Raw genomic sequence first — 12331 nt, 5'->3', positions numbered from 1 at the left:
TTCCTGCTGAACCGCTCTTCCGATCTCTCCGCGGTGCTGCGCTGCGGCGACGCGCTTCGGAGAGCTGCGGCTTCGGAGAGCTGCGGCTTCCGGGGCGCGCTGCGCTGCGCGTGTGTGCGCAAACGCTCCCGTTGCGGTTCCACTCGTGAACTTTCAAAGCAAACGCAAACGCAGAAACACAAAACACAGAACCCGCGCCGTTAGTCCCCAACTTCGGCGACGCGTCGTCGCGTCGCGCAACACCAACGCGTCTTCCTCCTAATTCGTTTTCAGCGCCCCGCGGGTGTACGTACACCGCGGCGCTCAACAACCCGCGCCGCGATCCCACGCCGAACCGCTTGCGCACTTCACGCCGAATCCCGAAAATGCACGACTTCTTCGCCGCTTCCGCCCGATTCGTCCACAAGTTCGAAAAAATTGCCAAAGATCGCGCCCGCTTGCGCCTCTTGCTTTCCCAAGAACGCGCAGCCGCGGCGCACCTCCGCGCCCAAGCCGCGCAAGTTGAATCCGGTGCGGAGGCCCCGCAAACCAGTCCCATTTCGAGAAAAACTTGCGAAATATAGTCCAAAATATAATTCTAATTGCAATTCAAACGCGTTCTTTTCGCCTATTTTCCCCCAAATCCCCAATTGTCGAACCAGAAGGCGCGCTCTACGCCCAGCTGCTCGCGAAGGCAGAGGCCGCGCAAAATACTTCAACGGACTCCGCACTTTTGAACTCCGTTTTGCACAACGAAAAACGCGCCCTCGCAGACACGCAGCAGCAGCAGCAGCAGCAGCTGCAGCAGCTGGCAACAGGCAAGTTTCGCTTTTCTTTTCAGCAATTCAAGAATTCAGAAAGTTACAACTCGTTCAAATTTTAAATCCTCCCAATCCTCCTTCAGAACTCAACGCCTGGAAAGAGATGAAGGACAAACTGCAGCAAGATATCCGAGAACTCGAATTCGAAGCAGACACCCAAACTGTGCGCTGCTGCTGCTGCTGATGCATTTGTTGCTGCTGCTGTTGCTGCTGTTCTTTTGTACTTCTTTTAGTAATAATGTTATTTGTTGAACTAATGAACGTTAGTGGAATAAATAAATTCCACCTTCAGAAAAAACGAAAATTCGCCCTCGAGGCTCTTCGGAGAGAAATCGAAAATGCAAAACAAGAAATCCAGGAACAAGAGTTCGTCCTTTTTTATTTGAATTAGTTAATTATATTTAATTAATTATTAATTAATAATTAATTAATTAATAATTAATTAATTAATAATTAATTAATTAATTAGTTTATTTATTTATTTATTTAAATTCCTTTTTGATGAAGTCAAGAAAAAGAAAGACACGAAAGGAAACTGGAAAAGCTGCAGCAAGAAAACAAAAAAAGGCGCATGCGGTAACTTCATTTTTTTTATTTTTATTTATTTATTTTATTTATTCTATCTTATTATTTAATTTTGTTTTAAGGTTTTATAGTTTTGTTTATTTGTCCTCATTTCATTTTTTTCTCATTTATTTCCATCCATTTATTCATTCTTATTTATTTGTTTTATTTATTTTTATCTCGTTTATCTTTATTTATTCTATTTATTTGTTTTTATTTATTTTATTTTATTTGCGTTGTAGAAGACATTTATTTAAATCTTCTTTTCACAGACTGCAACAGCTGCGCGAGAAAGCAGCAGCACATGAGGAAGAAGCCGTGAGCCTCTAAACCCTAAACCCTAACCTCTAAACCCTAACCTCTAAACTCTAAACCCTAACCTCTAAACTCTAAACCCTAAACCCTAACCTCTAAACCCTAAATTCTAAACCCTGACCTCTAAACCCTAAACTCTAACCACTAAACCCTAAACCCTAATCTCTAAACCTTAAACTCTACCCTCTAAACCCTTAACCCTAAACAACCTCTAAACCCTAATTCTTAACCTCTAAACCCTAAACCCTAAACCCTAACAAAGCCTGCAGCAAGGTGAGTGCTTCGCGGGCAGCAGCAATTCCCGTTCTCTCCCAAAGCAGCAAAGCAGTAGTTGCACTTCAATCAAATGGATTTTATTTCTTTAATTCTATTTATTTGTTATTTATTTATTTATTTGTTATTTATTTATTATTTATTATTTATTTGTTATTTATTTATTATTTATTTGTTTATTTATTATTTATTTACTATTTATTTATTATTTATTTTTTATTTTCTATTTATTTATTTATTTCAGAAAAAAGAAAAACCAAAAAGCCCCAACTGGGAAGAAGTAAACACTCTTCGCTTTCGGCTGTCCGCGCTGCAGCAGGTGAGGGCCCTGACAGCAAAACGAAACAAATCGATAAGTTAAATAAATAAATAAATAAAATAAAATTAAAAAAAATAAATAAATAGAACGAATTAATTAAGTAACATAACCAATTAATTAAATTAATTTTAAAAGTTGAAAAAAGAATTTCATTTTCGAATTTGCTGCTGCAGGAGTGCGCGCGTCTGCAGCCTTTGGGGCGTCCGCAGAAAGAAATGAAAAAAAGAGTTTTGAATTCTTTTTTCAAATTGCAATTATAATTCTTCATCCAATATTTTGTTTTAGTTGCATTTAATTGCACTTTATAATTGCATTTTAGTTGCATTTTAGTTGTATTTAAGTTGCATTTTAATTGTTGCTTTTAATTGCACTCCAATTCTATTTTAATTGCATTTGTAATTGGATTTTAATTGCATTTTAGTTGTATTTGAATTGCATTTTAGTTTTATTTCAAATGCATCTTTTGTTGCCTTTAATGGCAGAGGCGTTTAGAGCGGGAAGAAAAGAAAAATAGTTTTAATTTTAATTTGAAAAGAAAAAAGAAAATTCAAAAGAAGAAAAAAGAAAATAAAAAAGAGAAGAATTAAAGAAAGTTAAAAAAGGACTCCCAGTGTACAGACAGCTCACTTCAATGCTTCTTGTGTTTTTTCTTTTCTTTGTGTTTTTTCTTTTTCTTCTTTTTGCGCGCTTCCTCGTCGCTGCTGCTGCTGCTGCTGCTGCTGCGTCTCTTCCGTTTCTTCTTGGAGTGCTGCCGCTGCTGCTGCTGCTGCTGCTGCTGCTCTTTGCTTCCCGCCTTCCGATACAAAGGGTCAAGAGGATTCAAAGGCGGCAGTTGCTTCCCCAGAGGTGTCATGTTGGCCCCTGTTGCTGCTGCTGCTGCTGCTGCTGCTGCTGCATGACCTGAATTTGCTGCTGCTTCCCGAGGGGCCGCCGTGTGGGCGCAAAGGGCCGCCAAGGCGCTGCCGGCTTCTTCTTCAATCATTTCATATTTCTTTCCTGAATAAAATATAATTCAAATACTTAAAATAATTAAAATGATTAATTTAATTAATTAAAATAATTAAAATAATTAGTTAAATTAATTAAAATAATTAAAAGGAAATTAAAAAAAACAATTTTGCATCACTGCGCCGGTGGCCCTTCACCAACAGCTGTAGTGACACCGCAGAAACCCTTTTCGCAGATCCAAATGAGGGAAAGAAATCATTTATTTATCTTTGAAATACTTTTGCAAATAAATCAAATGAATTCATTTTTAAATCAATTCAGCGAATTCACTTTTAAGTCGATTCAACGAATTCACTTTAAATCATTTCCGGAAATAACGCGAAGCTGTATCCAGGTGTACGTACACTGAAGACGCTTCCCGAATCCGAAATTCGATTTTATTTATTTCGCGATTTTGAACAACTTTTGAAGTTTAAAGTGTTTATCAAAAGCCAAAAGATGTTTACTTTATTGTATTGTTGTTTAAAGTGTTTATCAAAAGTCAAAAGATGTGTATTTTATTGTAGTGTTGTTTGCTGCAAAGAAGAATTAAATAAATGACTTTTGCAAACCTGATGTGTTGTAGCACTCGTGCGCCATGTGGCCCTTCCTGTGTACATACACCCCAAAAGAAAGAGCACTATATGCGGGGAAATGGGATTTTGAGAATTCAAAGGTAAAAAAGCATTTCACAAAAATAATGCAAAACAAGGAAACACCAATTCAGAGTAACCTTCGACAGAAGTCGCCGGCTCAAAACCCTAAATCCGAAACCCTAAATCGTTGTTTGAGGCCCTGAAAAGCGTTCCCGCATCCGCGTCTCGCCCGCAGCAGCTGCCCGGCGCAGCGGACCTCGCGCGCACTCGCGCGCGTGCACACCCAGGGCTCAGGGTTTGGGGTTTAGGGTTTAGGGTTTAGGGTTTACCCGCCGCAGCGGGCGCAGGTGGCGTTGACCACCGCCTCCAAAACGATGGCCTCTGGCCGCAAAGGGCCCCCGCGGCCATTTCGGACTCTGTGCAAATTTCGGGGGTCTTTATCGGTGCCGTCTTGCTGGCTGATGTCCCGCATGTCGAGGCCGTACTTTCCGTCTTCGTCGACTTTGCAAACCTGAAGACACTTCGAACGGCTCCCTTTGCAAACCCTAAACACCCTTTTGGAGACTTCCGCGCTGCCCTTCCCACACTCTTAACGCCCTTTTGGAGGCCAGTGCCGCGCGAAGGAAACGGCTTTCAACCGTGCACTTGCTCGAGGAAAACAGGATTCAAAAAGATGAATTTGTGCAAAAATGAGATCACTCAAAAAGATGAATTTGTGCAAAAATGAGATCACTCAAAAAGATGAATTTGTGCAAAAGGGAGATAATTTTTAATATCGAATTTACTCAAAGAAAAAAGAGAATTTGAAAATTCGAATTTGTTCAAAAAGGAGAATTTGAAATTTTGAATTAGTTCGAAGAAGATCGCCGAAGGCACAAATGCGTCGCTGCAAGTTTGAGTGCGTCAGCGCTGATTCAAAGCTGAATAAGTTTTGTGCATATGAAGCAAAATAAGTGGAATTAAAGAGTTTAATCAAACAAAAAAGATGAAATGTGCACATTAATGAGTTTAATTTAATTATTATGCGGCCAGAAAACAAGAAAAAGAGAAAAAGATTTTCGTCCGCGGCCCAATCAGCGAGCGCATGAGCAGAAAAAGAGGAAACAAAGTCTTTAAAAAGAAGAACAAAAACCAAAACGCACTTTAATTTGACATTTTGCAACATTTCGCATTAAATTAAAACCGGCGAAATATTCCCCGCCTTCCCCCTCCAGCACCTCCACGAAAATGGAAAGCTGCACGGCGCTGAGGTGTTCGTACACCCCAGCGCCCGCGCGACCCTCACCTTCACCCAAACTTTGTCGCCCACAGAAAGCACATCATCCACTTTATCTATTTTGTCTTTTGAAATGCAGGAGATGTGCAGCAGGCCGTCTCGGTCGAATCCGTCGAGCTAAGGCAGAAACAGAACCAATTCAACTCTGCTTCCACTCTTCGTGCAAAGCCCCAACGCCCAACCACAGCAGCAGCAGCAGCAGCAGCAGGGACGCAGCTGCTCCAGCAGCAAAATAAGAGAGTTGAAGCAAAAAGCAAAAGAAGAGAAAAAAGGAAAAAGCCTCACAGCAACAAAAGCTCCAAAGGCCTGGATTCTCTTGACTGTTCCCCGATGAATGGAATTCAACTCCGGGATTTTGACTCCTCCGCCAACTCCTCTGTTGTTGAAAGAATCAAATAAAGAAGTTATTTCGCTCCCGTCTTCTTGATTCACATCTTTCATCGAGACAGAAACGCGGCCGTCCGGCTCTTCTTTCAAAACCTAAAAAGAAAAGAAGTGACGGCCCGCCGCGCCTCCCACCTGCTGGGGTGTACGTACACCTCAACCTTCGCAGCCACTGACATGCACGATCGTCGAAATGCGCCCAAGGTTAAATGCAAATAAGTGAAAAGAAATAAATTATGTTTCAAATAGATTTTTATTTGCTTTTATAAATGGAATTGATTAAATTAAATTGCTTTTAAATTGAATCAACTTTTCTGAAATGGGAAATGCAACGCTGTGTGCCAGCCGGCAAGCCGAAACGTGAACAGCCGTGCGCGAATTCAGAAAGATGAAAAGACGAAAACTGTAAAAAAAATAAATGAATAATAAATAAATAAAAGAAGAAATAAAAGAATTGATTTGAGTAAATTTGCAAAAATTTAACGTCTCACCTTCACCCACACCTCCTGGCCCATTTTAAGCGCGTCTTCCACATTTTCAACACGCTGTCTGGAGATGTTTGAAATGTGGAGAAGACATTCTCTTGCGTACTGGGAGGTCTGAAAAAAAGAAAACAAAAGAAATAAAAATAAAATAAAATAAAACAAGATAATTAAAAAGACTTCAGAAACAGAAATTAAAGAAGAGTTGCAATTAAGGGAGCTTTTTTCAACAGAAAAAGAAAAGGCAAGCAAAAGAATTGAATAAATTAAGCTCGTTTTGAAAACAGAAAAAGAATTTCGTGAAGATAAAAAATGAAACAAAAAAAGAAACGAGCATATTTCAGTAAATGCCAGGTCCCAACACTTGCGCAGCAGAAGCAGCAAAAGAAGAAAATTGCAGCTGCAGCAAAAGTGCAGAGACCAGCATCTTTCCTTGCAGCAGGAGCAGCTGCTGCTGCTGCTGCAGTTGCTGCTGCTGCTGCTGCTTCTGTTGCTACCTTTAGCCCAGCTGCATGCAAAACTGCGTTTTCTTAGCTGCAAGTTGGGCAAGTCTCTGCGTTTTTCGCTGCTGGGTGGGATGTGTTTGAAGTGTGGATATAAATGCGCGAAAAAGGCATAAAATGGCAGTAAAGTGGCATTAAAATGGCATTAAATGGCATTAAATGGCATTTTCGATGCAAATACCAGAATAAACGCGCCAAATGGCCTTATGTTCTTCACCACTCCCTTCAAGACAGCGCCCACGCCCGAGGTGGCCTGGGGCCTCTTGGGGGGCGACGGCGAGCGGGAGAAGGCGTCGCCTTCGAAGCTGTCGCCGAGCATCGGAAACTTGGCGAGATTTCCGGGAAAAAAGAAAAAGCTGGAGAAATAAAGATCAATTTAAGAAGCAAAATGCAAAATATTTAAAATTAAATGCAGCTGGGGGCCCAGGAGTCCAAGTTTCCCTGCAGAATGTCTTTTTGGAGTTGTCGAGTGGAAGCAGAAAACCTGAATTGCAAGAGTTCGCGCCCGTTCAACTCTGCCAAACTCGCGAACCTGCACGTCTTGCGCGGAAACCGACACAAATTTAATTTTATTTCGTCAAAAAATAATAAATTAATTCTCCAGAGTTCATTTCATTGGCTGTAAGAAGCTAGAAAGCCGCTGCAGCTCCCGGCATGCACACCGCCGCAGGGGGGCCCCAGCCCCAGCGGAACTTTTCGGAATTTTAAAACAAGATCGCGGAATAAAAGTGATTTGAATTCATATTTTTTTGTTTTTTGTGCAGTTTCAAGAAAATAATTCAACTTTGTGCATTGATCGCGGCTTTCTCTCGCCCCCCGTCGAAGCACTTCTCGGGGAAGCTGGGATGATCTCAGCGCCTGGGGGCCCAACTAAGTCAATTAAATACTTTTTTGTTTCTCTTTTTCTTTTCTTTTTGTTATTTCCGAGTGCTTTGCGGTGTATTGACTTCAAGTTCCGGCCGCGGGGACAGTCTGCATGTCCATTCCACTTGCATTGGAATCCGGCAGAACCAGTGGTCTCTCCTGCGTTTTGCTTCCCCCTGACGTTCAAAAAAATAGAAAGTAAAATTAAATGCTTTTTTAATTCAAATTCTGCAGGATCAAAGGGACCAGAAAGCCAGGAAGCCGCAGCAGCAGCAACAGCAGCAGCAGCAGGTGGTGGGGGCCAGCGGCTGCGCAGTGCGTGCAGCAGCAGAAAACATGAAATTCACCTTTTTTTGAACTCCGGGAGGAAAAGACAATTTGCTGCAGCAAAAATGGAAAAGAAACAAAATGAAGTTTTATTTCCTTCTCTCCAAAAGCTGGATGGACTTTGCCGATTGTTGCTGTCGAGGGAAAGCTGCGGAGACACCCGAGAGCATATTTTGAATAATGGCCTTTGGACCCACACGATATTCCCCGCGGCATTTTGTGCCCTCGCGGGGGCCCCCCTCGGGGCCCCCTTGGGGGCCCCCTTGGGGGCCCCTGGGGGGCTCTGTTTGGGGAGAGATAGTTCGGAAAAGTTGCAAAAAAGAATTGAAAAAGTTCTGCAAATTGAAAACTGTAATGACACTTTGCTGCAGCTCTGCTGCGACCTCCTTTCGGAAGCTGTGGGCATTCCCGGGGCTCCGGAAAGGTCTCATCTGCTGCCGCCCAGCGGGCAGGCAGCAGCAGCAGCAGCAGCAGCTGCTGCTGCTGCTGCAGCGGGCGAAGTCCAGAGGGCTGCAGAGAAGCTTCTGGAGCTCCCAAGTGATGAAATGATTCTTTTTATTGCCAAACAAATCAAAAGGTTTCCCCTCGGGCTGCTGGCCGTGGCCCGCAGCAGACAGCCCACGCAGCGAGATCTGCCCCACTGGCAAGAAGCTGCAGCAGAAACGCATGCAGCAAAGCCCACTGACATCTCCGAAATGCCTTTTATTCCTCAAGTGTTGACAGTTTCTCCCTTTTGGGTGGCGGAGCCGCAGCAGAAGCGGCGCAGCAGCGCGAGCGCTGCGCCGGACTTGAACGCGAAACGCCGCGTCGAGGATTCCTTGCTGAAACTGCGGATTCCACTGGAAACCGCCGACTCCGAAGCAATTAATAACAAAATTAATGCAGATCAAGCACAAATTAATTCAGTTGAAAAGGCAATTACGCCGTTTCCCACGACTTTCTGGCTCTGCAACGACCGGCTCAGTGCCCAGATCTCGGAAGTTGAACTGACGGGGTGGATGAAGGAAATGGAAAACGGGCTTTTGGCGCAAGACGAGGAAATTCAATTGAAACTTATTCATGATAACATTCGTTTTATTGCACTTCGCTGGCTCTTAGTCCCGAAATTCATGCTTTCGCACTTCTACGCGGCCAACCGCCGCTGCGCCGACTGCAGTGTACATACACCTGAAGGTCTGATCTTTTCGGATTTCGAAAAGATGAACCGGAAGGGCTGCGACTCAAAAGAAGCCGAAGAGCCGGGGAAAACGGAAGAGACCACTGGCCTTTCTGAAAAGGAAAAAGAAGCAGAAGAGTTGAACAAGTGCAGCAAATGTTTTCTCTGCAGCTGCCGGCTCTGCAGGCTCATGCAGTGCCTCAGACTGCGAGGAATGGGCGGCCTTTTGAACTTCTGCAGAATCAGATGTCTCCACATGCAATATGCCTATCATTTGGTGTGCCCCACGACTCTGGGGAACATGATGGACGAATTGTTCAAACTTCATTTGCAAACTGAATAGATTTGAAGTCCTAACTTGTACAGGCGCGGCAAACTGGGGCTTTAAGCCCTCAACTAGGCTGGCTTTGCTTTAATGAACTTTTTTTCCCTGTAAAGGAGAATTAAAAACAATTAAATTCATCTTCTGCAAATAAACTGCTGCCAAGTCTGCGGCTGTTGTACACACCCTTAGAGCAAACGAGGCGTCTCAGTGAGACACCAGGTTGTGGCCAGGGGCTCTTTTGGCCAATCTTGAATATTAATTGAATATGATTTCCTTTATCGCAAAAATCAATTTGCATTTATTATTATTTATTTATTTATTATTTTATGATACTCGAATCATATTTGCTGTGCTTTTTGCTGCTGCTGATCAACTGGCCAGCAGCATGGCATGCGCAGCCGCTGGCGTGGAGGCCGCAAGACAGGGGTGGCTGGAGAGGGATTTCGCGCGTGAAAATGCAATAAGATTGAATTTCGGAATTTAATTTAACAAATTAAAATATTAATGTATTCAAAAAAAGAAAAAGAGCAAAAATTTAACCGCGCTTTCCCTCCCGCCCCTCGGGACGTCACTGTTGAGTGACTGTCGGCTGCGGGGGTGGAAGTGTGAAACACTGCAACATGGAGGTAGTTAATTTGAATTAAAAGATCAATTTATTATTTTATGCATTTTTAATGAGGTTTTAGCCGCGTGAAAATATAAATGAGGGTTTATTTCCCCGCGCTTTCCCCCTCGAGCGGCTCCCCTTCAGCCGGCTGTTTTACGCGAAAAACCCGCTGATCTTGCAAATGAATACTTTAATTTGTTCGGTTAATTCAATTTTTTTCATTTAATGCCAAATTCGATGAGCTTTCCCGAGGAAAAGCCGCTGTTTGGCGGGTCCCTGTTGGAGGGGAACCTGTGGGGTTCTGCGCTGTCTGGAACGGAGGTAAAAGCGGAAAAAGAAGCCCAAATTGAATTAAATCGCTTCAAGCATTCTTCTATTTGCTGCATGCAACAGAACAAATCCTTTTTATTATTATTTTTGCATTTCTTTTTCTTATTTTCCCTCATTTGTCCCATTCAAGAAATGCTTGAGCAGCAATTCAAGAATTTCAAAAGCTGAATTGCTGCTGCAGCAGCAAAACGAACTCGTCCCGGCTCAAATTAAACGAATTCAATTCAACTTAGTTTAATTTAACTTAATTAATTTAATTTGATTAAATTAAATTGATTAAATTAATTTAATTTGATTAAATTAAATTGATTAAATTAAATTAAATTGATTAAATTAAATTGACTCAACAAATGCAATTTCCTGAGTTCCACTCCTGCGCCGCCAGGAGGATCTTCTTGAGACTGAAGATGGCACTTCTTTGAATTCCCCTTCTTCTGCGGAAAGAGAAATAGAAAAGCTTTTTGCAAATAAAGAAATTGAAATAATAAAAAGAAATGAAAGAGAAAAAATCATAAAAGAAAAAAATAAAAACAAAAACCACACGAGAAGCCACCAGCTCCACACGCTAGAAAATGAAAGGCCGTGAGCCCCACAGAAACAAAATGCAATAATGCAAACAAATGCAATTTAAACATTAGAAGCTCCGTGCTGCTGCTGCTGCCCTTGCTGCTGCTGCTGCAGTGGTTAATACTGCTGCTGCAACTTCTGTTTCTTCTTTCGTGTGTCTTTTTTTGATGTTTCTGCTGTTGTTATTGTTGCTGCTGCTGCTGCTATTGTTGCCGGTGCTGTTGCTGCTCTTGCTATTGTTGCTGCTGCTACTATTGTTGCTTCTGCTGTTGCTGCTGCTCCTTTTCTGCAGCTGCTGTTGCTGCTGCTATTGTTGCTGCTGCTGTTGCTGCTGCTATTGTTGCTGCTGCTGTTGCTGCTGCTTCTGCTTGTGTTGCCTTGCTGCTCTCGCTGCCCCTTTTACTGTACTTGCTGCTTCTTTGCCGTTGCTGCTACTCTTGCTACTGTTGCTGCTGTTGCTGCTGCTGCTGCTGTTTTTGGTGTTCTCGCTGCTGCTGCTCTCTTGCTGCCTCCACAGCAGCAGTTTCCTCTTGGTCCTGCGCTGCCCTTTATTTATTTTAATTTCAATTATTTATTTTTTAAAACATAAAATAAAATTAATTTTCTTTTCTTTTTTATTTTTTCTTTTTCCTCTTCAGCACGAATTTCAAGGCGACTTTGTCTGCAATGGAAGCAGAAGAGAACACCCTCACAGAGCTGCAGGTTTGGCCTTTTACTCTTTTGAATTTGCACTCTTATAAACCCTAAACCCTAAACCCTAAACCCTAAACCCTCGCAGCGAACACTCAGAGGGGCGCTTCGGCAACTCAATACCCCGATGGCATTTGCCACGATTGAGAAAACCCGACTTTTCCATTTTCAGGCTTTATGCTTTACTGTTCAGGGTTTATTATTTAGGGTTTAGGGTTTAGGGTTTAGGGTTTAGGGTTTGGATTTTCTTGTTTGCTGCTGCACTACTTCAGAGCGCGTTGGAAGCCGACAGGAGAAATCATCGCCTTGAGGCTCAGCTAATTATTTTGCAAAAAAAGTTTGTCTTAGATCTAGGGTTTAGGGTTAGGGGTTTAGGGTTTAGGGTTTAGGGTTTGATGTGGGCATGATCCTTACCCGCCTAGCAGCACGAGAATTTCAGCACTAGGGTTTGAAAATACAAGTCAATTACCCGGAAACTTCAGGTTCAAGCGCTTAGGGTTTAGGGTTTAGGGTTTAGGGTTTAGGGTTTAGGGTTTGGGGTGTACAGACACCAGGCTGAGCTGTCTGCGCTGCGGCAAGCAGCAACAGAAGAAGTTCTTTTCATTTCTAAAAAACTGAAAAATGCAGAAGCAGCTCTTTCGCGGATTCGGGAGATTGAAATGAATGAGCAGCAGCTCTTTCTGTGCGCTAAACCCCCACAAACCCTAAACCCTAAACCCTAGACCCTAAGCCCTAAACCCTAAACCCTACGTGCTGATTAAGGGGCGCGCCGCAATGCGATGGCCTGCAGCTTCAGTGCCTTTGACTTTAAATAACTCGAATACTCTAAACCCTAAACCCTAAACCCTAATAGGGCCTTTAGCGAAAGAGCGTTTTCGCTGGCCGACTATAATAAATAATAAAGAAACGAATCACCACCTCCATTCACTTTATTTATTTATTGATTTATTGATTTATTGATTTATT

The 12331-nt window shown here is 42.7% G+C and overlaps 2 protein-coding genes across 2 annotated transcripts; one reads left to right on the top strand and one right to left on the bottom strand.

The window, feature by feature from the left end:
• Window positions 1-2899: 2899 nt before the first annotated feature.
• On the bottom strand, window positions 2900-6818 carry ETH_00006205 (S1 RNA-binding domain containing protein, putative; the record flags this gene model as incomplete). The annotated part of the gene is made up of 7 exons (XM_013376176.1): window positions 2900-3267; window positions 3831-3868; window positions 4184-4388; window positions 5115-5247; window positions 5416-5610; window positions 6006-6113; window positions 6681-6818. 7 exons carry the CDS (start codon window positions 6816-6818, stop codon window positions 2900-2902), a joined length of 1185 nt encoding a protein of 394 aa, XP_013231630.1.
• Window positions 6819-7755: 937 nt separating this feature from the next.
• ETH_00006200 (uncharacterized protein) lies at window positions 7756-9189 on the top strand (the record flags this gene model as incomplete). Its single annotated transcript, XM_013376175.1, has 1 exon — window positions 7756-9189. The coding sequence occupies one exon, from the start codon at window positions 7756-7758 to the stop codon at window positions 9187-9189; it is 1434 nt and encodes a 477-aa protein (XP_013231629.1).
• Between the last annotated feature and the right edge of the window lie 3142 nt (window positions 9190-12331).

This window comes from Eimeria tenella, genomic scaffold, assembly GCF_000499545.2.
Source record: "Eimeria tenella Houghton genomic scaffold, Eth_scaff32, whole genome shotgun sequence".
Lineage (NCBI taxonomy): Eukaryota > Apicomplexa > Conoidasida > Eucoccidiorida > Eimeriidae > Eimeria > Eimeria tenella.
Note: the sequence above shows the minus strand (reverse complement) of the source record. Positions and strands in the feature narration are given on the sequence as shown.